At 34.3% G+C, this 27,870-nt stretch overlaps 1 protein-coding gene across 2 annotated transcripts in view; it reads right to left on the minus strand.

Annotated features, from left to right (window-relative positions):
* ASCC3 (activating signal cointegrator 1 complex subunit 3) overlaps positions 1-27,870 on the minus strand; it is a 325,142-nt gene that overhangs the window by 250,337 nt on the left and 46,935 nt on the right. For both annotated transcript variants that reach the window (XM_021090356.1, XM_021090357.1), the window contains exon 5: positions 1,813-1,933. In XM_021090356.1, coding sequence (XP_020946015.1) covers positions 1,813-1,933 — 121 coding nt within the window. The remainder of the gene's footprint in view (positions 1-1,812; positions 1,934-27,870) is intronic.

A 27,870-nucleotide genomic window follows, 5' to 3' on the forward strand; every position in this document is an offset into this window, starting at 1 on the left:
ATAGCAATAAAGTAATGAGAGTTCAGTGATTCTTTCTTCCAGAGTACTTCCTTCCCCTCCCACACACACACAAAAAAAAAAAAAAAAAAAAAAAAAAAAAAATTAAGGAAAATCATTTTTAATGCACTGACACAAAAAAACTCTATTAAAAAAAGGGAAACAAAATATGCTCCTCATCAGCTTCTTTACCACAGTCCTTGGAGAAAGTCAGTCTGTTTAAACACATCAAAGTTACTATAGTTTAACTATTATTTCTTAGTTGGTAGCAACATTAATAATGATCTAGTATAGACTACAAGAGTAAAAATCATTTGAGAAGAGTAGAAAATATTTCAGGGCAGATGGATGGTTAATAATTGAAATTTAACATTTAGTTTTAGGTTAAAAGTGTGTTGCTTCTCAAAAGTTATCCTAGTAGAGTAAAATGTGTGTATAAATGGTATTCTAAAGCAAACATTACAATGAAACTATAAGACTACATTAACCCATCGTCTATAGCTTCTTTAAAAAATAGGTGAAACTGAATTCATTCTGAACTTTTTGGTAACACATTAATACCATTAAAGGATGGAATCAAGAATCTACATGAGCTCTGAGAAGACTGACAAATAACAAATTTTCAGAAATTCCATTGCAAGACGAGATATTTAAATCCTTTCTTTTTCTTCTGGCAGATATTCATTTTAAATGGTCCTATACTGCTGTGTCTGACTAAGCACTGTTTAACATGTAAGAGTTTTCTCAGAGCAAGGAAGTTTCTAAGTGTTCAGTATACTTAAACAACCAAGAAACTTGCAGACAGACAATCTTCAAAGTTTCACGAAATCTCAAAGCAACTCCAAGGTGGCTATCGTAATCAAAGGGTAGGATAAAGAAAATATACAAGAAATTTTGGATTTAAATCAAGACTGTTTTATAATTTACATTTAGTGCCATACTCCTAACCGTAAGGAAAATGTGACATCACTTACCTAAAAGATAAATGTGGACTAATTTGAAGAAAGATGTCTACTTTATTACACTCATGCACTTTCTAAAAATTCTAAAATATTTTTAAGGCTGGAAAAGAAACCTGAGTAAAGTGTGGCAAAAGTTGTCTCACAATAAGTCAGGCTTTTTAAAGTCAATTTTTGCTGCCTCAACAAATCTTTCTAATTCTTCTCAGGTTTACAAATATATGTAATACAGGACAATATAAATGTTCAATTTGTTGGGTGTACAAACTATATTGTAGGTAAGCAGGAGGCTATTACCGTATGCTGAGGATTTATAGCTAAAGTATTATGGTGTCCAAAACATCCAGTCATTGTGCAGAAATTTTAAACATAGATATGTGTGTATGTATACATGTTTATGAGTGTGTATATGTGCGTGTATGTCTAGAAAATGAGAATGGTGGAGGAAGCAAAATGTTAATGACCAGCAAATCTACATGAAGAGCACTTGAGCATTCATTGCACTATCCCTGCACCATTTCTACAGGTTCGAAAGTTTTCAAAATAAAAAAAATGTGGCTATAAATATTAACACTACTTGACCCATAGTAATAAGCACTATATGTATTTGGTTTAAAAAAAATTTTGTCTATCCAAATCTTTTGCAAAAATAAAATGCTACACCTAAACATAAAAAGAATCTCTGACATTTACTTAGGGCATTGATATCTGTTTCATAGTCTATCATATCTAAAATCTACTTAAGAGAACAATATCAGTAAGCTATATAATCAACCAAAGGATATAAATGTATTAAAAAGATTGTTAACCAGTGAATTTTTCTTCTGAATTAAAATATCACTGAATACTTTCTTACCTTGAAGAGCCTGAAACTTATGATCATTTGAAGAATTAAGAAATCTGTCCACAATTGTAATTCTGTTCTGCAGGAGTTTCTCAATAAGTTCAAGTCCATCAGGTCCCAGCAGTTCAAAGAGCTTATGAGAAGCGAAAAATCAAAACAACCTGTTACTTCAAAATTAACTTTTCCAAGTCGTTAACACCCTACTCAACAGAGCTGTGAAGTAACCTAATGCAGAAGAACCTTTAAAAGTACTTAGAAAAGAACTGTAAAAAAATAATAACTTAGGAAAGAAAATTAACTCTTCACATTGCTAAGGAGCTCTCATCTTTATAAGGCTATCTGTAATTATATAACTAAAGGGCATGATCCAAATGTTAAAATAATTATGATCTATACATAAAACACTAAATCACAGAATAAAATATTCTTACACTTGGTTTTTCTTGGTATAAACAAGTAAAATTCTAAAATTACTTTGATTTTTAACATACAGTTCTGGTTTTCCCAAGTAGAGTGCAGAGTACCATTTTTTTTTACAACTTATTTCATAAGAGCTATTATTTTAGAGTTAAAAAACCATTAGAATGTTTTAATGGAGTTCTCGTCGTGGCTCAGTGGTTAACAAATCCAAACTAGGAACCATGAGGTTGCAGGTTCGATTCCTGGCCTCCTCGCTCAGTGGGTTAAGGATCTGGCATTGCCATGAGCTGTGGTGTACGTTGCAGACACAGCTCAGATCCCATGTGGCTGTGGTGTAGACCGGCAGCTGTAGCTCCGATTTGACCCCAGCCTGGGAACCTCCATATGCCGCGGGAGCGGCCCTAGAAAAGGCAAAAGGACGAAAAAAAAAAAAAAAAAAAAAAAAGAATGTTTTAATAAATCATGATATGCCAAAGTTGTAATGTTTAATAATTATTTTTGTTAAATTGTATTTTTATTATTTTATTAATGCTTAAGTAATAAGTAAATTTTAATGCTTAATATCTTCTGAAACACAGTACTGCAAGTACTTTATGTAACTTTATCAAAAGTTTTTTATGCATACTATACTCTCCTATGCAGAGTGGCTGCTGGAGTCCAGAGAGCCAGTTTTTTGTTTTTTTTTTTTTATTTTCCCACTGTACAGCAAGGGGGTCAGGTTATCCTTAGATGTATACATTGCAGTTACAGTTTTTTCCCCCACCCTTTCTTCTGTTGCAACATGAGTATCTAGACATAGTTCTCAATGCTATTCAGCAGGATCTCCTTGTAAATCTATTCTAGGTTGTGTCTGATAAGCCCAAGCTCCCGATCCCTCCCACTCCCTCCCCCTCCCATCAGGCAACCCCAAGTCTAATATCCAGCACAAATGAACATCTCCTCAGAAAAGAAAATCATGGACTTGGAGCAGAGAGCCAGTTTTTGTTTGTTTGTTTTTTGCTTTTTAAGGCTGTACCACGGCATATGGAAGTTTCCAGGCTAGGGGTCAAATCGGAGCTACAGCTGCCAGCCACGCCACAGCCACATCAATGCCAGATCCGAGCCACATCTGTGACCTACATCACAGCTCATGGCAATGCCAGATCCTTAACCCACTGAGTGAGGCTGGGAATCAAACCCACTTCCTCATGGATACTAGTTGGATTTGTTTCCACTGTGCCACACTGGGAACTCCCTCAGAGAGCCAGATTAAATATCTATAGACTTTCAATTACACAATTGTATGAAATAACTTTAGATTTCTTCAAGTATGGTTTGGGGATGTATATTTTTTTATTGTCCAGTTATGTAATAGTCTAATTTGACATAAGATTTTATATTAAACACACTCTAACTGTTCTCAGAGAATTCACACAAATAAAAACATCATTAAAAATAGAGCTTTATGTTGAATAGATATGGTATTAAATATTTAGAAAATTTCTTTTTGATATTCATTTTACTAATACTACCTAAACATAAGGCCACTGGTTTTCTATCCTGCCCCCAAGTGTGGACAGGCTCCACCTTTGGGCAAAACATCATCAAAAATACTGACCATTCAATCACTCTCACCTTGGCTGACTGGCAGTGATTCCACCCAAGGAGAGGCAAGCCTAGAATTTAGGCTACAGCCTATACCTTCCATCAAGTGCTCAGCTTCTAAAGCAGGAGTGTCATTCAGAAGCTTTCCATTGTCCCCACTCCTAGCTTCTGAGTTCGGCTTTGGAGATTCTGCCTAGCAGTAAAACTAAACCATAAAACAGAAATATCCCCCCCCCCAAAAAAAAAGGTGCAGTGGAAATGAATCTGACTAGGAACTACGAGGTTGGGGGTTCGATCCCTGTCCTAGCTCAGTGGGTTAAGGATCTCTGGTGTTGCTGTGAGTTTGGTATAGGTCACAGATGTGGCTTGGATCCTGGGTTGCTGTAGCTGTGGTGGAGCCCAGTAGCTATAGCTCCAATTTGACCCCCAGCCTGGGAACTTCCATATGCCATGGGTGCAGCTCTAGAAAGCAAAAAAAAAAAAAAAAAAAAAAAATAGAAATATCCCAAGCTCTTCCAAACAAATTGACCCCATCTGCAACCAAGGCATGAAGCTGAAGCCTAAGCCCTACGGTAAAAACAGCAGAGGTTGTGGTGAGCCAGAATTAGAAGATGATTTAGAGATTCAGCTAGGTTGCAGGAGAGAACTGAGGGAAGAGACAACTGGAAGAAGCCCTCTTGAGGTGAGAATAAACAGCAACACTGAATTTTGGAATTATCCCTTCAAAGGGGCCACAAATTTATTGGATTAGTGTGTGGAGCAATTTATGCCCCAGGGCATTTTTGCAAATAACAGAACAGTCTAGTGATCAGTAAAGATTAACAACCGAGTGTAGTGTAGAAAACTACCTTCATTCAGTGTCTTTGGGTATACTCAAAGGTGTCCCTCCCAGGGGACAACATCAGAAGTTCAGTGCTGCATAATGATGGTAGGAGGAACTGTCTACACTAAAATAACCCAGCTGGTCACTAAACAAATAAACAAATAAATATCATAACAAGCCCTGGAGGTGGCAGACTAGATGAAATGGACAAATTCCTAGTTGGCGCAAACTACCAAAAGTAACTCCAGACAGACAAACTCAATAGACTTAAAACAAGTGAAAGACTACATGAGTAATCAAAAACCACCCACAAAGAAAAGTCCAGGTCCAGATGGCTTTAATGCTGACTTCTATAAAGCATTTTAAAAAGTAAGTACCAATTCCTCAAAAATACTTCCAAAAGACCAAAGAAAGAATCTCTCACAACTCATTTGATGAGGTCACTATTACTTTGACTCTACAACCAAACACATGATGAGAAAACTACAGACCAGTATTTCCTAGGAATACAGACACAAAAATCCTCAACGAAATACAAACAAACCAGATCAAATGCATCATATTTATAAAAAGAATTACACAACATGATGATGTGAGATTTATGTCAGGAATACAAGGTTAGTTGAACATTAAGAAAATCAGTGTATATATTACATTATATACATTATATACAAAGAATAAAAAGCATAAATTACATGATCAGCTCAACAGATGCATAAAAAGCATTTGACAAAATCTGACATTCTTTCATGAGAAAAATACTCAACAAACTAAGACTAAGACTAGAACTTCCATAACCTGATAAAGGCATCATTGAAAATCCCAGTTAACTTAATAGTAAAACATTGGATACTTTCCAACTTAGAACAGAAACAAGACAAAAACCATGCATAAATAAGTAAACTTATTTTTATGGGTAGATCATTATGACTCTCTATGTATAAAACACTAAAGAATATGCTGAAATACTATTTGAACTAATAAGTAAGTTTTCAAAAAGCATGCCAAGACAATTCAGTGAGGAAAGATCAGTCTTTTCAATAAATGATGGGACAACTGGCTAGCCACATGAAATAAACTGAAGTTGGATCCTTATACCATACACAAAAATTAAATCAAATGGATCATTGATCTAAATGTAATAAATAAACTTATCAAATCTTAGAAGAAAACACAGAAGTAAATCTTAATGGAGTCAGATTTGGTAAGGGATTCTTAAATATGACATAAAAAGCATGAGTTAAAAAAAAGAAAACACAGGTAATTTCGACTTCATCAAAATAAGAAACTTATCTGATTCAAAGGACACCATCAAAGTGAATATAACATTTTTCAGCAGAAACTCTGTAGGCCAGAAGTGAGTGGCATAATATACTTAAAGTGATGAAAGAGGGAGTTCCTGTCATGGCTCAGCATTAAAGAACCCAACTAGTATCCATGAGGATGAGGGTTCAATCCCTGGCCTTGCTCAGTGGGTTAAGCTCAGCTGTGGTGTAGGTTGCAGATGAGGCTTGGATCTGGCGTTGCTGTGGCAGTGGCATAGACCAGAGGCTGAAATTCTAATTTGACCCCTAGCCTGGGAACCTCCATATGACATGGGTGCAGCCCTAAAAAGATAAAAAAAAAGGAGAGAGAGAAAGAAGTTACAGTGAACATCACAGAAATACAGAGGATCATAAGAGACTATACTACAATCAACTGTATGGCAATAAAATGGACAACCTAGAAGAAATGGACAAATTCTTAGAAAAGTACAATCTTCCAAGACTAAAGCAAGAGGAAACAGAAAAGATGAACTAATCAGTCACACGTACTGAAATTGAAACTGTGATTTAAAACTTCCAACAAACAAAAGTCCAGGACCAGATGGCTTCATAGGCGAATTCTATCAAACATTTAGAGAAGAGCTAACACCTATCCTTCTGAAGCTATTCCAAGAAATTGCAGAGGAAGGGACACTCCCAAACTCATTCTATGAGGCCACCATCACCCTGATTCTAAAACCAGACAAAGATACCAAAAAAAAAAAAAAAAAAAAGAAAATTACAGGCCAATATCACTACTGAACATAGATGCAAAAATCCTCAACAAAAAAAGCAGACTGAATCTAGCAAGACATTAAAAGAAGATCTAAGCAGACAATTCTCCAAAGAAGACATACAGATGGCCAAAAATCAAATGAAATGATGTTCAACATCACTAATTGTTAGAGAAATACAAATCCAAATTACTGAAGTACCACCTTACACCAGCCAGAATGGCCATCAAAAAGTCTACAAACAATAAAAGCTGGAGAGGGTATGGAGAAAAGCAAACCCTCCTACACAGCTGGTGTGAATGTAAACTGGTGCAACCACTATGGAAAACAGTATGGAGATTCCTCAAAAAACTAAAAATAGAATTACCATTTGACCAGCCATCCCACTCCTGAGCAACTATCCAGAGAAAACCATGAACCATCGAAAAGATACATGTACCCCAATGTTCACTGCAGCACTATATACAATAGCCAAGACGTGGAAGTAACCTAAATGTCCATCTACAGAGGAGTGGATGAAGAATATGTGGTACAGATACACAACTGAGTATTATTCAGTCATAAAAAGGAATGAAACAATGGCATTTGCAGCAACATGGATGGACCTAGAAATTACCGAGTTAAGTGAAGTTAACCAGTGAGACACAAACACCATATGCTAGCACTTATATACGGAATCTAAACAGAGGATACAATGAACTTATTTGCAGAACAGAAACTGACTCACAGACTTTGAAAAACTTATGGTTAACAAAGGAGACAGGCTGGAGGGGGAGGGATGGGCTGGGGTTTAGGGATGGAAATGTTCTAAAATCAGGTGATGATGGTTGTACAACTATAAACATAATAAAATTCACTGAATTAAAAAAAGAAAGTGAATAAAACAACTCACAGAATAGGAGAAAATATGTGCAAATCATATATCTGTTAAGGGATTTGTATCCAGAATACATAAAGAATTCTTATTAATAATACAAAAGACAACCAATGAAGAAATAAGGAAAGGATCTGAATTTTTTCAAGGAAAAAATGGCAAATAAGCACATGAAAAGATGGTTTAGTCATCAAAGAAATGCAAATCAAAACAAAAAGAACTACTAGGAAGTTCCCGTCGTGGCGCAGTGGTTAATGAATCCCACTAGGAACCATGAGGTTGCGGGTTTGGTCTCTGCCCTTGCTCAGTGGGTTAACGATCTGGCGTTGCCGTGAGCTGTGGTGTAGGTCGCAGACGTGGCTCGGATCCCGCGTTGCTGTGGCTCTGGCTTAGGCTGGTGGCTACAGCTCCGATTCAACCCCTTGCCTGGGAACCTCCATATGCCCCAGGAGCAGCCCAAGAAATAGCAAAAAGACAAAAATAAATAAATAAATAAATAAGAATGCTTTCTTTAAAAAAAAAAAAACAAAAAGAACTACTAGAAAGACTATTATTTTAATGAAAAATAATGGAAAGACTATTATTTTAATGAAACATTTTAATTTAATGTTGTCAAAGATGTGGAAAAAACTGATATTCTCATACATTGTTTGTAGGAATACAAAATTAATTAGCTATCATGAAAGACATTTTTCTGGTTCCTCAATAGGTTGAACCTAGAATTATAATATGACCCAGTAATTCCATTCCTAGATATATACCAAAAGGAATTTAAAACATGTGTCCAAACAAAAACTTGTACACAAATATGGTTATTCGTATAGACAAAAAGCAGAAACAACCCAAGTGTCCATCACCTCATGCATGGATAAACAAAGTGTGATATATCCGTACAACAGAATATTACTAAACCATAAAAAAGAATGATGTAGTATACAACACGATGAAAGTTCAAAATACTTTGCTAAGTGAAAGAAGGTAGTCACAAAAGGCCATGTATTGTATGATTCCATTTACATGAAATGTCCTAAATAGGAAAATCTCTAGAGACAGAAAGCAGGCTAGTGGTTGGTTGTTTTAGGGTTTATGGGTTGGGACTGGGGGAGTAGGGGAATAAAAGCTAAAGGCTTAGACTTTCTTTTTGAAGTGTTGTAAAAGCTCTAAAAACGACTGTGGTGATGGTTGCACATATCTATGAAAATACTAAAAAACAACGATTTATACACTTTAAATGGGTGAACTATATATGAAATATATATCACTGAAGCTATGTTTTAAAGTTATGACCCAAAATGACTTTAGCTATAAAAATAACCAATAAATTGATTAAGGTTAAAAGATAAAGATAAAATATAATTTTTCTAGGGGTTCTCTTGTGGAACACTGGGTTAAGGACTGGCATCATTACTGCAGCGGCTTGGGTTGCTGCTTTAGTGTAGGTTTATTCCTGGCCCAGGAGCTTCTAGACGCCATGGTTGTGGCTCATATAAATAAATAACTATAGTTTTCCTAATAAGCATTTTAAGTGAATACTGTGAATTGCTGTTAGACACAAGCTTCATGCTTAAGGAAAGGGTGATATTAAAGAACAAGTGAATTAAAAAAAAATAAATGTAATACATACATACTGGAAACAAACTGCAGTCGGAAATACTCTCTACAGCATAAGTCTCTCATACCTTATCAACTCTCAAAGAATGTATTAATTCTTAGATTGAGACCATTTTCTCTATAACAAAAATTTCTTATCATGGCAGTTACTTTTACACATAATTTCAGCTACTCAAAGTTATTTGAAACACAATATTGACATGATAAATTAGAGATTCAGAAATTTTTAGTCCAATATAATTTTAGGAAACTATATTTGGAAGAAAACTTCTAATGTAACATCTTATGTGTAGAAACACAACATAAAGACATTATTTCCTACATATAAACACACCTAAGGACCTACTGTATAGCACAGGGAAATTTACTCAATACTGTGTAATAACCTGTATGGGAAAAGAATCAGAAGAGAAATGTATATATGTGTATGTATAACTAACTTCCTTTGCTGTATACCTGAAATAAACACAACTTTCTAAGTCAACTATACTCTGAAGACGGGATTAAGATAGGCGGAATAGAAGGACTGGAACTCAGCTTCTCTCATAAAGACAACAGAAGTAGAACCAAATGCTGAACAAACCTTCAACCAATCGGCTGGAAACTTTAAAAAAAAAAAAAATCTTACTCCAGAACACAAAGAGGAGGCCACATCAAGATGGTAGGAGGGGTAATTACGTGATATAAGCAACCATATACCCTCCGGGTGGGAAGCCCACAGACTGGAAAGTAACTGTATCACAGAGAATCACCTACAGGAGTGAGAGTTCTGAGCCCCATGTCAGGTTCCTAGGCCTGGGGATCTGGGATTGGGAGAAACAGCCCAGGAGCATCTGGCATTGAAGGCCAGTGGGGCTTGTGTGCAGGAGTTCCATGGGACTGGGGGAAACAGAGACCCCATTCTTGAAAGGCACACATAGGCTTTCATGTGCACTGGGTCCCAGGGCAAAGCAGAGGCTCCACAGGAATCTGGGTCAGACCTGACTTCAGTTCTTGAAGGATCTCCTGGGAAAATAGGGGGTGACTGTGGCTCACTGTGGGGGAAGGACATTGCAGGCAAAGGTCTCGGGAATATTCATCAGCAGTGCGTTCCTCTAGAGGTGGCCATTTTGGGAAAATCTGGCCCCACCCATCAGCACTGGCCCAAGGCCAAACAAAAATCCAGGTGGGATCACAGCTCCACCCATCAGTAAACAGCTCCACCCATTTTCTCTATAACAAAGAGGCACACAGCTGCCTCTAATCTCACCCAGAGACAAAGCCCCACCCACCAGAGGGATTAGGAACCAGCTCCACCAGTCCCTCCCTCTGTCAGAAAGCCTACAGCAAGCCTCTGTACCAACTTCAGCCACAAGGGGGACAGACATCAGAAATAAGAGAGGCTCCAACTCTACTGTCTGCAAAAAGGAGACCACACCAAAAACCTATAAAAATGAAAAGGCAGAGAACTATAACTCAGATAAGGGAATAAGTCAACTATACTCCAATAAAATAAAAATAAGATAAAATAAACACACCTAAGACCTAGCAAAAGAGACAAGAGTATTTTGTTCTGAATAGTAGGTCTTCCACACTCCAAAATGAAGAAGCCCTAGAGAATTCTGAGATCAGCTGCCACCAGATTTAAAGCAATCCCAAATTATGCTTTCCCTAACATTTGCCATTTTCATCTACATTGAGAGCAGGTGCAATTCTCACTCAAGATTTGCTCTACAAACTAATTTGGCACTAAGAATGACTGTTTGTAAAGGTACAGCTGTCTGGATCACTGCTCTGTACACTGACACTAGTTCCAGGAGCTATCATTGAAAAAAAAAAAAAAAGGAGGGAAAAGTCAGCTATGGGGGTAGTGAAACAGGCATCAACTATAGAGTTTAAAAATTAAAAAAAAAAAAAAAAAAAAAAAAGAGAACGCAGCTGTCAAACAATAAAAATACAAGTTTCACCACCCGGACTATATATAAATTAGCAGTATGAGATTTAAAGGAAACACAATAGGAATAGACAGGTAACATCTTTTTCTTGGTAGATTTTGTTAAAGCCATTATTATCTATTAAGGAAGTCCTCAATAGACAAAGGTGCTTAGAGTTCTCATTATTAAAATTCCTTTTTCATCACACTGAATTATCTAATTAAAGTAGTTCTTCATTACATTAAAATAATTCAGACAGTAAAAGTTAACCAACAGATGACATTCCACAGATGTTAAAAAAAAATTATTTCAGAACATGTACAGACAAAACAGGATTACTTTCTTGTTTCTTACACTTAACAGATGAACGGTTTGTGAATATCTCAGGAAAGGTAATCTCCAACTCTCACTATATTGTTATATCATTTTTATTCCAATAGGAATAATGCTATATTCCCAACACAGTATCAAATGAATCACAGATATTATATCATCATAAAAGCAAAAGATAAAATAAAGAAAACCTTTAAATAACAAACCTTGGAAATTATACTATAAATTTTACGAAAATTGGTAAGAAAAAAAGAGCTATAATGGGCTTAATGGGCCTAAATAAGAACTGTAAATCTGCTCTCAAGCTGGGGTATGCAGAGATACGCTGAGTGTCTCTGAAACCACAGAATAAATATACCTACATTATAGGTTTACTCAAAGACTTAGAGGCAAAACATTTCCAAGTAAAACATAATTCTGGTCATGCTAATGTCCTGCTTGAAACCCTTCCTTTCAGGTTAGTCAAAAAATGCTGAACAAGTAAAGCATTTAATCACTAAAACAGGCTTTAAACTAAAAAAAATATATATGTGTGTATATATATATATATATACACACACATATATATATATATATTTTTTTTTTGTCTTTTTGCCTTTTACTAGGACTGCTCCCACGGCATATGGAGGTTCCCAAGCTAGGGGTCTAATCGGAGCTGTAGCTGCCTGCCTACACCACAGCCACAGCAACACGGGATCCAAGCCACATCTGAGACCTACCACAGCTCACCGCAACGCTGGATCCTTCCTTAGCCCACTGACCAAGCCAGGGATCGAACCCACAACCTCATGGTTCCTAGTCGGATTCATTAACCACTGAGCCATGACGGGAACTCCGAAAATAAAATTTATATTTATAAAAGGTTTGTCAGTTCCCTTCTGTTTCCATCCAGTCAATATTAAAAAATTAATTGAAAGTTGGAAATAAACGTATCTAAAGTTCTAAAAAGAAAGACCAATCATTCTTCTTATCAAATGGTCAGTGAGCATTCTGAAAAATGGCCAGTGTTGCATAGTAGGTATAATACCTTGATGTGAGTGATGTTATCCTTTTAGACAACAATATAGTAATAATGAGATCACCCATTAAAGTTGGTTCTTCAAAGACTGGCCATGGCTCTCTATCCTGTTCAAAATTTTATAAACTAGAAGACATAGTTAATCCAATTTGTTAAAGTGTTAATATGGTTCATGATAGACTCAAGACTTTAAAACTTCCTAAATAGTCAGCTATAACCTGGCCAGACCTAAGGAGAACAGAGCTAAATACAAAACTCTACAGTTAGGTTTAAAAAACTTCTGTGTACTTTTGTACAAGATAGGGAAACATTATCCCACAAATAAATTCCTAAGAAAAATCCTGAAAGTGGTTGGTTATTTGCAGGATCAATATGAGTAAAAAAAATGCAATGAAGGTTAGGGGAAAATTTTAAATTTAATAAATTTATTAATAGTAATATTGTATCTCAAAATTCCTATTTAGCATCTCAGTGAATATTATATTAATTGAAACATATTTAGCATGCTGAGTTCAATTCTAATCTATACTTTTTAAGGTTACAATAAAAAACTAAAGTGTAGAATATGAAAAAAAAGTAAAAATAAGATAGCTATTCAAACTTCTTCAATAGAAGATCTGTTATTATTATTCCCTCTGTTTGAAGAATACTCATTTATAAATTTGATAAAGATGAGGAATATTGTTCTGGTCCCATCTTTCTTAACCTTCCTCCATGCATCATTCCACATTGCTAACTACCTCTTATCCTTTTTGAAACACACTCTTCCTTTGATATCCTTGATATACCATTCTTCTGTTATGTATTCCACATTCCTATTCCTATCCCCTCTTCGGGCTCACTTTGACAAGTACATGTTGGAGTTCCGTAAAGGTTTAATCCCAGGCTTTCTCCTACTTCCACTCCATGTTCTCTCCATGCCTTTGCTAAAGAATGCTAATTGTCAAAAAAAAACCTTTCTGTATATTGAGCCAGAGCAGTCTCACTTTCACCTATCAGTCTGGCTGTGCCCTCTGGGGTCATAGAAAATGCTACTAGTAAGATTTCTACAAGACAGCCCTTCAAAAATTAAAGATAAGGCCAGGTAAAGTATTAGGAACACTTTACTCACAACTTCTTCCCTTCCCGGGTAAACATATATTAAGTCCTTACTATTAGTCATATAACTCAGTTTCAGTTTCTTTTTTTTTTTTTTTTTGGTCTTTCTGCCATTTCTTAGGCCGCTCCTGCGGCATATGGAGGTTCCCAGGCTAGGGGTCGAATCGGAGCTGTAGCTGCCAGCCACAGCCACAGCCACAGCAACACGGGATTCTGAGCCGCGTCTGCGACCTACACCACAGCTCACGGCAAAGGTGGATCCTCAACCCACTGAGCAAGGGCAGGGATTGAACCCGCAACCTCATGGTTCCTAGTCGGATTCGTTAACCACTGCACCATGACGGGAATTCCTAACTCGGTTTCTCAATGATTCTTCTTAAAAATGTGAAAGTGCTTTAAAATGTATCTTTTACTAAGCCTTTTTAAAATGGCATCCAAAACTGAACATAATATTTCAAATATACTTTGATCAGGGTAGATCACAGAGATTAAAAAAACTTTGGAAGTTGGTAAAAACATCACATTGTTGGCTCAAGTTGAACATGTAACCAAGTAAAAACATTTGATTTTAGGTTTTTTTCCCACATCAATTCCTAGTAGATGAAGATTTTCATATCTTATATTTTATATAATAATTTTCAAGCCCAAATTTCAAATGGGTCCCTTATAAATTTTACTTTTTTTCTGTTACTTTTTTTTTTTCAGTCTTTTGAGAGTTTTAAAAATTGAGATTCTGGCATCTATCATATCAATAAATACTATCAGTGTTGATTCTTTCCCAAACACAAATTTGATAACTGTGCCTTTACACAAATTATCGTTTAACTGTGTCTTTACACAAATTATTGTATTCTTTGCACAAGAACAAGACAAATGTAAAAAACTGCAGGATAAAGAATGAAGGCCTGACCCCAAATTTGCAATGAACAAATATTTACAGTAAGGTTTTTCAATCAACTATTAACTCCATTTAATTGTATTAACCACTATCTGACATTTTCGTCTTGCTAATGTAGGTTCTTCACTGTCTATTATTATAGCCACTAGACATAGGCTATTTATAATGTCAAGTAATTACAATTAAACAAAATGTGAAATACAATTCCTCAGTCACATTAACCACATTTCAAGAACTCAGCAGCTATATGTAGCTAGGAGCTACTGTGCCGAAGAACAAACAATATTTCAATCATCTCAAAACAGACAACTTGTCTAGAAGATATTTTGATTATATTGTAAAATACTCTGCTGAGATCTAGATAGATGTTGATATAGTATAATCTATCTGCCTAGTTGCATCACACTGGCTACCAAATTGGATTGTTTAAAAGCTCATACTTTTACACCAGAGTTTATCTACTCTGTGTTATATAGTCTATAGGTTTTAGCACATCTATTGACTATAGTAACATGTCTCATCATCACAATATCATACAGAAGAGATTCACTGACCAAAAAATCCCCCATGCTTCACTAATTCATCACGGTCTCTCTTCGCCCCAATCCCCCCTTAACCACTGATCTTTTGACTATCTCCAAAATTTTGCATTTTCCAGAATGTCATATGATTGGAATCAAACAGTATGAACCTTTTCCAGATGGATTTCTTCCACTTAGAAATAACCATTTAAGGCTCTTCTAAGTTTTTTCATGGCTTGATCACTCATTCTCTTTAATCACTGAATAACATTCCATCATATGGATATACCAGTTTATCTATTTCCCTATTGAAGGATATTTTGTTTGCTTCTGATAATTACCTCTTTATTTTGTTTTTCGATAAACTCTGCTTTTTACTAAAATGATCAAATCCAAAAAAACATGCAAACAAGTCCTATAGAGAAATGCTGAAAGAATATCACTAAATTGAACATTTTCATTTCCTCTTATTTTTTATTTTCCAACCTTTCTACAATAACTTAATCAGAAAAGGTTTTATTTTAGTTTTAAATAATACAAACCAGATTTTAATTTACAAGTTTTTTTAACTTTCTTCTGCTAAGGACACAAAGCATCACTAAATTAATAAATAAAATAGGTTTTCACACATTTGCATATTTGGAATGAACACCAGAAATTATATAAACCAAAAAACTCCTTATCATGTAGAAAAATCAGTTGATATAATAATACTACAAGGACCAATGAATAGATAATTTAAACTTTATTTCCTCTATCAAATCTTATTTTTCAAATGAAAAACTTTTTTTAATCAAACACAATTTAAACACATAGGAATCATGCTAATATACACCATTTTCTAAAAAAATCGTACCACAAAAACCGTTTCAGGGAGTTCCCGTCGTGGTTCAGTGGTTAACGAATCCGACTAGGAACCATGAGGTTGTGGGTTCGATCCCAGGCGGCCTTGCTCAGTGGGTTAAGGATCAGGCATTGCCGTGAGCTGTTGTGTGGGTTGCGGACGCGGCTCGGATCCTGTGTTGCTGTGGCTCTGGAGTAGGCCGGTGGCTACAGCTCCAATTAGACCCCTAGCCTGGGAACCTCCACATGCAGCGTGTGCAGCCCTAGAAAAGGCAAAAAGACCAAAAAAAAAAAAAAAAAAAAAAAAAAAACAGTTTCAGTAATTTTAATACTATAACTATTATTACTTGATAACAGCAATTTTTAAAGTTTTTACAATTGAATCATTTGAGTTAATAAGTAAACTCCTTATCCTAATACTCAACTGGAACTACTTAAGAGGGACAGAGATGCAGTAAGTGCTGAATGTCCATTATATTCTTTTTAAGTAGAAAAGCCCTGATGGCATTTTGAATTAACCTAGTTACGGAAAGGAATAGAAATGTGCAAATAGAAATTTAAAATTTACTTGAGTATCTAAATGGCCAGATTTACAAAATGGAGCAAGTGTGTGAGGAATTACTCTTCAAGTAAGCTTATTTACTTGGATAACAAAAGGAAATTAATACCTATAACTTTTCAAATATACATTCAATATTGGTATGAGAATTATTTATTACGTTTCATGGTAGACTGATAATATGCAAGCAATAATGGTTAGCCTCTTTCCTTATTGGCACAGACAATAAAAATCACAGCCTTTATCAGGGGACCTATCAAGTGGGGTATTTGCAAGACACTAAACTCTGTACAGAAACTGAATCCCCAAGAATGTTATACCACACATCACTTTTCTGAGTATCAATTAACATATAAAATGCATAAGCAGTGAAGTAATGAGAACTAGGTACTTGTATAAAACTAAAGACAGAGTTAATAGTACCAAAATAAAGCAAAATATAAATAAACCTTAACAATAATATAAGTAACAATTAGTTCCTGGTTTGGGGTCTTTTTGCTAAAAGCATCAAGATACTGGTAAAGGTTATAGTTAACTTTTAACCACATAACCATTGTGACTAATTTTCCACTGCCTTAAGCAAACTTGATATTTAAATTTTAATCCTAAGTAGAAAGAACAGCTGAATAAGTGTTTACTGGTCTCTGATTATGACAGTACAATTGACATTCTATATACTGAATTTAACTATTTTTTCAAGCTTTAGAATGCTTACAAATAGCAATTAAAAAATGATCCCACAAGAATAATCAGTCATTTCTCTTTTAAAAAAACTTAACTAAAATGTTTTAATTTTAAATTTATTTTTTAAAGTATATTGAAAACAGGAGTTCCCATTGTGGCTCAGGAGAAACAAATCTGACTAGTATGCATGAGGACACAGGTTCGATCCCTGGCCTCGCTCAGTGGGTTAAGGATCCAGGGTTGCCATGAGCTGTGGTGTAGGCTGCAGATGAGACTTGGATCTGGTGTTGCTGTGGCTGTGGTGTAGCTGTAGACCCCTAGCCTGGGAAACTCCACACACCACGGGTATGGCCCTAAAAGGACAAAAAAAAAAAAATTATATATATATATATATATATTTATATATATATATATATTTATATATATATATTTATATATATATATATTTATATACACACACACACACACAGAAAACAACTTTTCCTTTTTTAGCTTAAGAAATGAAGGAGGTTGCCTTCTGAAAACAAGTATTAGGGATTAACATGAAAAAGAAGGTAGGGCATAAAATTCACACTTGAATGCACCTCCTCTAGTAAGATAGAAAAAGAGAAAAACCTAAAATACTCTCCAAACTTGAAAAGAAGAAAAATCTCTTCCTGGATCAGAAATGGAGCAAAAAAGTAAAACACTGAGCAGGGCTATCGTGACAAGCTGACTCCAGTTCTGGACCGCAATGCCAGGACTTGGGCTCCTATGAGAAAACCTAGATGAAAAATGCTCCAAACAACGTGGGAAGTAGAGCAAGGTTTAGCTGAAGCCAGAGCATGGGCATGGGGTTTCCCTGTTCATAAGAAGGAGCTGAAAAGAACTACTGTCAAAGTGAGTTACAACTACTACAGTAACCTAAGACTGGAGTAGGGGAAATGTGGAGGGAAGATGCTACAAATCAATATAAGCATAAGAATAAAATTCTAAACAATATGAATAAATCTTAAACCAAAAATGATAGATGACGAAATCAACAACAGAATTCCAGGAGAAGTTAATGTGGAACAATGTGGTAACTTTCAAATAAGTACTGTTACAAAGCTCAAAGTGATAACAAAGCAGGTGATTCCATTAAAAGAATTTATGAAATAAAAACAAAAGAGGGTGTATTGGAATATTCTATACTTTTTGCTCAATTTTTCTGTATATTTAAAGCTGCTCTTTAAAGAATTTATTAATTTTTTTAAAATATCATAAATGATTCAAGAAAAAAAGAATTTTAAAGCTATATCAATCAAGGTGATTGTTCTACTGTTATCTGTAAAGTTATTTGTAAAGTTAAAGAATCATAACTTGTGGTTTAAGCAAAAAGCACCTAAAAAAATGCCTTAGATATAAAAAAGATGCTTAAGAAATCTTTCTGAAGAAAACAAGTAATGAAAAGAGGAAATTAATGACCAATATGAGGTAATTTTCTACCAGCATTAGTTATCAGGTCATAAAATACATATCTCTTTTAAAATTCTCATTGGGATCTATTTTATTTTTCAGATATAATAAATGTCCTTGAGGTCACTTTATATTTTTAATCTATTTTAAACATTATTATGATTATTACTGATAGCATAAGAAAGTAGTTATAAACAGACTAAAAATTTTAAAGAAGATAATCCATTTCCACTGTGAAACAAATACATTTCCTATGACTGAATGTTACTAGGCAGCCATCAGGGTTGTCCCAACCCCTTTGTATCTAAAGATTGAGAAATTCCCAGATGTATTATTATTTAAAACTGCTATATAAATAAAAGCTATAAATACATGTAGGAAAAAGAAAAAAGAGAAGAGGAACAAAATCAAAAGCTGGTTCTCTGAAAACAAACAGTCCTCTACCAAAAAGTAGAAAGTAGAGTATAGATAGAAAGACCTGACTAAAAGCTAGCGTTACAATTTTTTTTTTAAATAAGAAGACATTATGAGTAACTTCAGAGCAAAAAGCTTCAATACTCAGATGAAATGGCTAATTTCATAGAAAAATACAATTATATCAAATTGCATTTAAGTAGAAATTGAAAATCTAAATAAACCAACCGGAAAATCTGAATGGGTAATGCCTGCCCTCCAAAAAACACAAGGTGAGACAGTTTTACAAGTATACTAGCATCAACTTTCATTAAAGAATCACTTTCTTACAGAAACTTTTAAAAAAAATATATAAGGAAAGCTCCAGAGGTTTTATTTTATGAAGAATAACCTTAGGTGTTAAAATAGCTTGATTTACAAATTCTCTATTCAGCCTATAGGATTCCGAGTGGAATATGAGGATTGGAAAAATCATGTGATAAATGAGTGAATATACAATAAAGCCCAAAGAAAAAAAGGGTTCTGATTCTCATAAGTTAAACTAAGGGAAATCCATGTATTTCTTTTTTTAATTATATGGAGGGGTATTTTAAAACTCTTGAGCTGTAACTACACTTCTACTGGATGTAATAAACAGCATACATTATACATTATAGTAAGCATGGCATCCAAAGAGAAACTACATTCAATTTAGGAATGTCTTCCTTTGAGATAATAAACAATTTTAGATTTGTACATGAAATGAAAAAGATATGCACATTAAAAACCAAGAATAATGAAGTATGATAAAATGTTAACTAACTCTGAAAAAAGTTTTGAATTATAGTCCATGTGGAACTCAGTATCAGAAGAATTACATAAAGCAAAGTATGTTATTTATAACACTGTAAATTATTCTTAGTTTGGTTTGTGGCATAAAAAAATTAAGTATTCATACATTCCAAAATAAAGTCCTAAACAAAAGAAAATGACCGTGAAAATTAGGACAGCACTTATTTAGTGTTTACTTTCTCTCAAGAAAAATGTGCTATGCAAATTGTTGCCCATTACAGAGAATTAGATGAATTATACTTTCAGAATAACTAATGCTCATTATTTACAGGTACTTAATCTAATACAACTTAACAAAGCTAAAACCAAGGTCACTTACAACTTTATTAAAACTACTTAGAATGTGAACACTATTTATTCCTCACACACTGTAATTAATTACACGTATAGTAAGTAAGGTTAAAGCTAGGTACCATCGTCTATTTAAAAGCTTACTTTACATTTTCTTGCACATGGCAAATTGATAGCTTCCTTGATACTTAAAAATAAAATATGCTGATTTGTAACTGCCTTAGAGAAAACAAATATACGGCCATCATATGTATGTATATATATATGTGTGCAAAAGTATATATAAAGGTGAATAAATTAATATATTAAATTTTAAATATTCAAATAAGTGCTTACAGAAATTTCTAAATGTAACAGTCATAGTTATTTATGTTTAATGTCAGACACTATCTAGAATTTTTTTATTCATCTCAAATACTATCAAAACACAGAAACTGATTCCTTATTCTACTAATTAAATGTATTGATCTTATTTCTCTCCTATATTGATATACTACAGATATTTCTCAATGCATAAAATCCACATGCTCCTCCAATTTAGTAATAACAACATCCATTATATCAAATATAATTTTCTTGCCCATTTTCCTTTTAAATAAATGTATGAAAGTTCCAAGAGAAGGAGACTTAGGAAAGGAAGATAATGGGAACGGGAATGGTTTAATTAAATTTTGTGACATTTCTTTTTTGTCTCCCAAAACTTGAGAGTACTTGACAAACAGTAGAGGATGGACAAATAAGAGAATGAACAGTAACAAATGGAGAAGAATAAGACAAACTGTATGAAATTTGGCAAAATGTCTTACTCTTTGAATAATCATTCCAACAATAAGCAAAACAGTTTGAAGCCTGTTATTTCCACAAATTGAAAACAGAAAGCACTTTTAAGTCTTCATTGTGAGTTTACATTAACATATTAATATCTTTTTCTCTACATCTATAACAAGATGATATACGACCTCAAGAACACTTGAGGTTGAAAGTTACTTTAAAAGTCATCACACTCTAATCTTCTACAAATTCCAACAAAGTCTTCATTTAGCATACATGTCTATATTTTATTTTATTCCAGTAAAAGATCTTATTTTTTGCCACAAGAGCTCATTATACTTAAAGTACTCAGAAAATTTAAAAGGTCTGCCTGTGCTGAGATTTGTCTTTATATACCTTCTACCTAGAGGTTCTAATTATAACTCTTGGGACATCCTTCTCCCATGTACAGATCTTCAAATATATGCCAATCCTCTTATCCTACCATAGCTTTCTCTTTAAAGGAATAACCAATTGCAGTTTTTTCAAGTGTTCCTCATAAGATATTATTTCCACTTCCTTCACTGACCTGATCACTCTCCTGCATATATCTTCCACAGGACTCCCTTAAAGTGAAGAGGCCAAGTGCAGCCTGAAGAGCACAAAAATAACTGAATCGTCATAACTGATGTATAAAACTGTACTTTCTTAATATTAAAATTAATATTGTTAGCTAGCTACATACACTACTTACAAAAGACAATACATATAGAATACCTGCTATCTGGTAAGCACTATTCTAAGTGCTTAAGTGCTTTATATAATATATCTTCAGAGCCAACTTATATAATAAGCCTATCATTTTCTCCACATAATAATTAAGAAAACTGCACCTTAGAGAAGTGATTTGGCCAAAGTCAAACAGTTTATAAGCAGAAGAGCTAGGATTCATACATGTGTGTAACCTAAAGTCCGTGCTCTTAACTACTTAAATTTGCAGTTCCCATGGCTGACCCACACTGAATTTACTCTCTCCAAATGGTCCTGCTAAACTACATCTACCTATATAAAATCAACAGTGTTCCTAGTGACAAGTATATGAACTTCTATTTATCTATTTTATCATGACATATGCAGCCCATCATTCTAACAGTCAGATCCATAAAGGAGATAAAAGCAACAATCAATATAAATAAAAAAATATGGCGAGTGCCTTCCCAGTACAGACTATAAAACGTAAGAGAACTTATAGCAGGTAAAACGCTTCAACTATCTTGACCTTTTCTAAATTTTACATTGAGCTAAAAGTAGAACAAATAGATTCTTGAGTTTTCTTCATGAAAAGTTCATCCCTTATAAAGTAAAAGTAGGAATAAACAACCTAAGATGGCAGTCAATGTTGAAGTAACAAGAAACTTGGGAGAAAGTCCTATCACTTTAGAGTATGCAATATGGACAAATTCAGATATGTACCTGTAAATTAATATTGGCAAGAATATAAGTATAGGGATTCTCTTGTACACCTCATGTAGAAATGTACGCTGGTAGAGTCTTTCAGGAGAGAATTTTGTCCATACTTTTGGGTGCAAAATTTTCAGTACTAGGTTATATTCAAGGGAAAAATACATATGAGCAAATATTTAGTTTAAGAGTTTTCACTGCAATGTTATTTACAATAGAGAAAAGCTAGATTTAATTTAAATCTTCAATAGCAGAATGTTAATTTAGTAAACTAGGATATGATGATAAATGTAGCCATTAAAAATTATTATACATTAATCAAATCACCATGCCCTATACCTGAAACTAATACCACTCTGTAAATGAACTGTAATTCAATATAAAAAATATACATACAATTGATAATGTTTTGCATGTCTTACGGCCACAAAAAACATGCATAGAAATGTTAAGTAACAAAAAAGCATAACATATACTATCTGACCCATTTTCAAGTACTTATATTTTTTACATATATATTCCAAAATATTTGCAGAGACTATCACTAGATAATAGTGAGAATACAGGTCATTTCATTCCTACATTTTATGTATAAGTGTGTTCTAAATTTTATTTTAAAACTGGAAAAATAAAGTTGCATAAAAAGAATAGTTGGCATTAAGAAATGCCATAAAAGACTGAAATTTCTACCATAATCCTGAAAAAAATAAGAGAAAAACAATGGATTCTGATAAAATACTATGGTTAGGTAGTAAATATAAACCAAAAAAATTGGACCTGAGAGAAAATGATAGCAAACTCACAATAAAAACTAACATATTTACCCATATATTTTTATAACCTATTATAGCAGCATCCATAAAGGTGAAATCTCTAAAACTATCTAGGCATATAAAAACAAGAGAAATAACAGAGAGTCCTTTTACCAAACTTGAGGCAAGGAAATAAAACCAGGACATATGTTCTTCCCCAGTGAAGATGAGGGAAGCAAGTCCATTCTCATTTTGTATACACCTTCTCCTAAAGGGAATATTAGCTTAAGACAGGAAAGAGCAGGACAAATAGCATAAATATTGAATACTACCTATGGTAAGGGAGAAAATAGTAAGGAGTCACCTAGCTTCTTCAAATAAGTTCAGGTATTCAGACCTTGATTAATTATATTCCAAGGTTCAAAAACTGCTTACAGAGTCACTGCTATCTAAGAAATAATGAAGGAAAATAGAAATGTCAGATGAAGGCAAAACTTCTGATTTAAAAAGGAAATGATAAAAATGAGGCATTCTGAAAATTAATGTAATAGCAGCACATGAAAATGTAACAGAACAAAGAACAGAATTCACAAGTAAAATCATGACGAAACAGTCTTAATTCTTTTTCCTATGAGATAAGGTTAGTTGTTCTTAGACTGAAAAAGCAACTGAAAGTGTGCTATCTTTGAAGACAAGATGATGAAAGCATTCTAACTGTCAATACTGTTAGATTCATGGAGCACTGAACAACTATATCCATATTGGATACAAATATAATTTTAACCATGGCAGCTGTCTATTCAGGCTTGGGCAGGGGAAGGGCTCTTCTAATTATCTGGTGGAAAGGCTATAGAAAAAGCAACACCTATTTGGTCCTCACAGATGAAGGTACATTATTTTAATTGCAATGTGGCTGATGTTGGTGGCCTTATATTTCTGCAGTGCTAAGACTACCAAAAAGAATGTGCAGGACCCTACACAAAAAACCTTTTCATGAAGCATTAATGTTAGTCATTTAGCTTGATAACATTTTAAATTTCCTACTCTGGATACCAAAAAACATCACTAGGGCTTCCTTGTCAAACTGTAGTATACACATTAAATCAGTGTTTCTCAAAGGGTGGTCTGGAATCTTCAAGATCCTTTCAGAAGCTCCATGAAGCCAAAATTATTTTCGTAATAACTCTAAAATATTTCTCAGAGTTCCCATCGTGGCTCAGTGATTAGTGAATCCGACTAGGAACCATGAGGTTGCGAGTTCGATCCCTGGCCTTGCTCAGTGGGTTAAGGATCCTGTGTTGCCGTGAGCAGTGGTGTAGGTTGCAGACATGGCTCGGATCCCATGTTGCTGTGGCTCTGGCGTAGGCTGGTGGCTACAGCTCTGATTCGACCCCTAGCCTGGGAACCTCCATATGTCGCAGGAGCAGCCCAAAAAATGGCAAAGACAAAAAAATAAAATAAATAAAATATTTCTCTTCCACACCCATCCTTCCACAAATATAAAGTGAATGGAGTTTTGCAGATGCTACATAATGTGTCATATCAAAACAGACATAGGCAGAAGCACATAAGGGAATCTACCTGTCTTATATTAAGCTACACATTGAAATGAGTTGAAAAATGTCATATAATGACATTCTTCATACTACATTTTTTATTTTAGAAAAGTTTTTTTATAAAAATGTTACTTATAATAATGTAACAGATTTAGTATTACTAGTATTTATTGTAATAATACAATTACTTATATTAATTTAATAGATTAAATATTATTTTAAATGACTTAGTAAACACAGTATTTAATAATGTTAAATTTTTTGCTTTAATTTTTAATGCAATAAATATCAATAGAACACATTGATAAGCAACATAAAGAAAAACTCCATGAGATCCTCTGTAATTTTTAAGAGCGTAAAGAAGTTTTAAAAATAAAAAGTTTGAGAATCACTGTACTAAATAAACACCAAAATTTCAAAGGATGCTAGAACCATCTATAACACAAATAAACACTAAAATATAGTCTTTGCTCAGAAGACATTCTAATCAAATAAATCCCAATTTTTAGGATCAGACATACATCTGGAACAGGGCTGGGTTCAGAAATGAGTGTACATGGATCAAGTAATACCATTTACATAGAATTAAGAGATGATGGTAGCAGCAAATGTCAAATCAGAAATTCTCTAAAGAATGAACCCCAGGAGTTCCCGTCGTGGCGCAGTGGTTAACGAATCCAACTAGGAACTGTGAGGTGGTGGGTTCGGTCCCTGCCCTTGCTCAGTGGGTTAACGATCTGGTGTTGCCGTGAGCTGTGGTGTAGGTTGCAGACGCAGCTCGGGTCTTGCATTGCTGTGGCTCTGGTGTAGGCCGGTGGCTACAGCTCTGATTGGACCCCTAGCCTGGGAATCTCCATATGCTGCAAGAGCGGCCCAAGAAATAGCAAAAAGACAAAAAAAAAAAAAAAAAAAAAAAAAAAAAAAAGAATGAACCCCAGCTACACAAAAGCAAACTCTGATAATATCAATATAATGCAAAATTCACTTTTTCTAAAAACTGGTTACACAATAACTCCGTCAATATTTACATCAATATTAATAACTCTGCAAATAGTATTTAACATTGAGATAATATCAAGAAATATCTATACTCCATCTCTAACATAACTCTAGTATTCTCAAGTGTTTTCCTATTAACACTTCTTTAATTTTACCAAAGACTTTTAAAATCAGAACTCACTTCAAAAACTGAGTTCAGAATTTCCTGTAGAATAGTGAGTCTTGAAAAAGCAAAACAGGAAAAAAAAACAGTGGTAAAAATAATAATTCTCTGAATTAAGACCTAACTTTTATCATTTTATTAGTTACTTGAGACGTCCACATATAAGGAATAGATCAAAATTAATATAAGGTATACATTCTAATAAAACTTTGATATGTGGAAATATATGATCTTCATTAATGTTGAAGGCCAGAAATTTACACTCAAGAACCTACAGTTTGTGAAATATTATGCTAGGTACTTCATATATATTATCTCATAAATCCTCACACCACCACCATGAAACAAATATTTCACAAATTAGAGACTGAGGTTCACTAGGGCTGGGTAATTTGCTCATAGTAACAATAGGTAAGCAAATAGAGACAAAATTTCCTTCCAAAAGCCTTGTCAGTCAGTAAGTGCCCTTCTCTTCAAAGAATCCAGTGTCATACTGGATAGAAACAGCAGGCCTATGCTGAGAAAGAAGTCCAAAATTTCTACCAAAATCTTATTTTGTGACTTTGGGAAACAAACTGGGCTGCAGGGGTTTTTATTGTTTTTCTGGGGTTTTTTTAGCTTTTTTTCTTAGGGTCGAACCCACTGGCATATGGAGGTTCCCAGGCTAGGTAGGGGTCAAATCACAACTGTAGCCACCGGCCTGCAAGCCAGAGCCACAGCCAAAGCGACGCCAGACCTGAGCAGCTTCTGCAACCTACACCACAGCTCACAGCAACATTGGATCCTTAACCCACTGAGTGAGGCCAAGAATTGAACCAGCAACCTCATGGTTCCTAGTCGGACTCGTTTCCGCTGAGCCACAACGAGAACTCCTGTTTTTGTTTTTCAATCATCTTTATATAGAGGATGCCATCCCCAACTTGCAGGACCATGAAGAAACTGGTCCAGGTCCATGCATAACAGGTACTCAAAACATGGTAGTTTTGCTGTTACTAATATTACTACTTTCTAGGGGGAAAGCTTCCTTTGAAAATTCATTAACTATTCGATCACAGTAGGACTAACCTATTGCTACAATTCTGAGTACAGAAGAGCAGCAGCAGGAAGATGTCTGTACCAATAATGGATGAATCTTGATCAAGAAAATAACTTGTAATGTTCAAGTCTTATTTGCTTCTGGTGGAAAAATGTACTAACTTTAATAAAAATTTTTAAAAGTAAATAAATCTAAAGAGCATAAAGACTGAAAGACTCAGGTTTAATCATAATAACAACAGCCTTAACAGAGAAATTAGAAAAAAAAACAACAACAACAACAGCAACAGAGAAATTAGGAGTTAGAGTTTAAAAGAAGAAAAGACCTTTAAGAGACAGCAACTTTGAGGTGTGAAGTAGGGAAGGAAAAGAAGATGGTACTGGGAAACCTAAGTGAGCTGGTTTATTAGTTCAACATCCACAAAACCAGAGAATTACTTTAATGCAACTAATTCCCTGAAAAAATTTTAAAACATCTTTAACAGGGTCTCAAGATTTCATCCCTTTTCTTATTTCAGCCAGTTTAATACTTGGAATTTTCTATAAGGAATGGACATTGTTTCTAAAGAAATTATAAATTAGAGTAAATGCTAGAGATTCCTCAGCACATTTGAAATGCTTGATGTTTCAAAGCATCAAATATAAGATAACATACAGATCTACTTCTCGGCAAAGAAAGTACATACTGGAGTCAGTATGTCTGAATTTAAATCCTTGATTCACTACTTATCTTGCAACCTTTAGCAAATTTCCCAACATCCCTATAAAATACCTGTCCTCCAGTGAGCAATAATCCATGAGGCCAACAAAACATTTCCTTCAAGTACTAGCAAAGCAGGAGTAACAAAAAATGAAAAAAACTTTTATAAGAATGTGATGTCTGAAAAAGACATTAACTTAGCCACAAGGGTAAAAATAAAATTCTATTAGACTTTCTTATATTTCCTACAGTATGCTTTTTTTAAAAAAAATTACTATAGGAGAGGAAAAGAAACACCTTAGAGTATAACCTTTTCAGTGCTTACGGCCTATAAGAGCTTTTAATCCAGTACTGCCCACCTCAAAGTATTATGCTAAGGATTAAACGAAGTGATACGCTTAAAAAACAAAATGTCTTATTTAATAGAGTAGCCATTATTACTATTGTTATTAGAATTATTTCTC

The sequence above is a fragment of the Sus scrofa genome, chromosome 1 (assembly GCF_000003025.6).
Source record: "Sus scrofa isolate TJ Tabasco breed Duroc chromosome 1, Sscrofa11.1, whole genome shotgun sequence".
NCBI lineage: Eukaryota > Metazoa > Chordata > Mammalia > Artiodactyla > Suidae > Sus > Sus scrofa.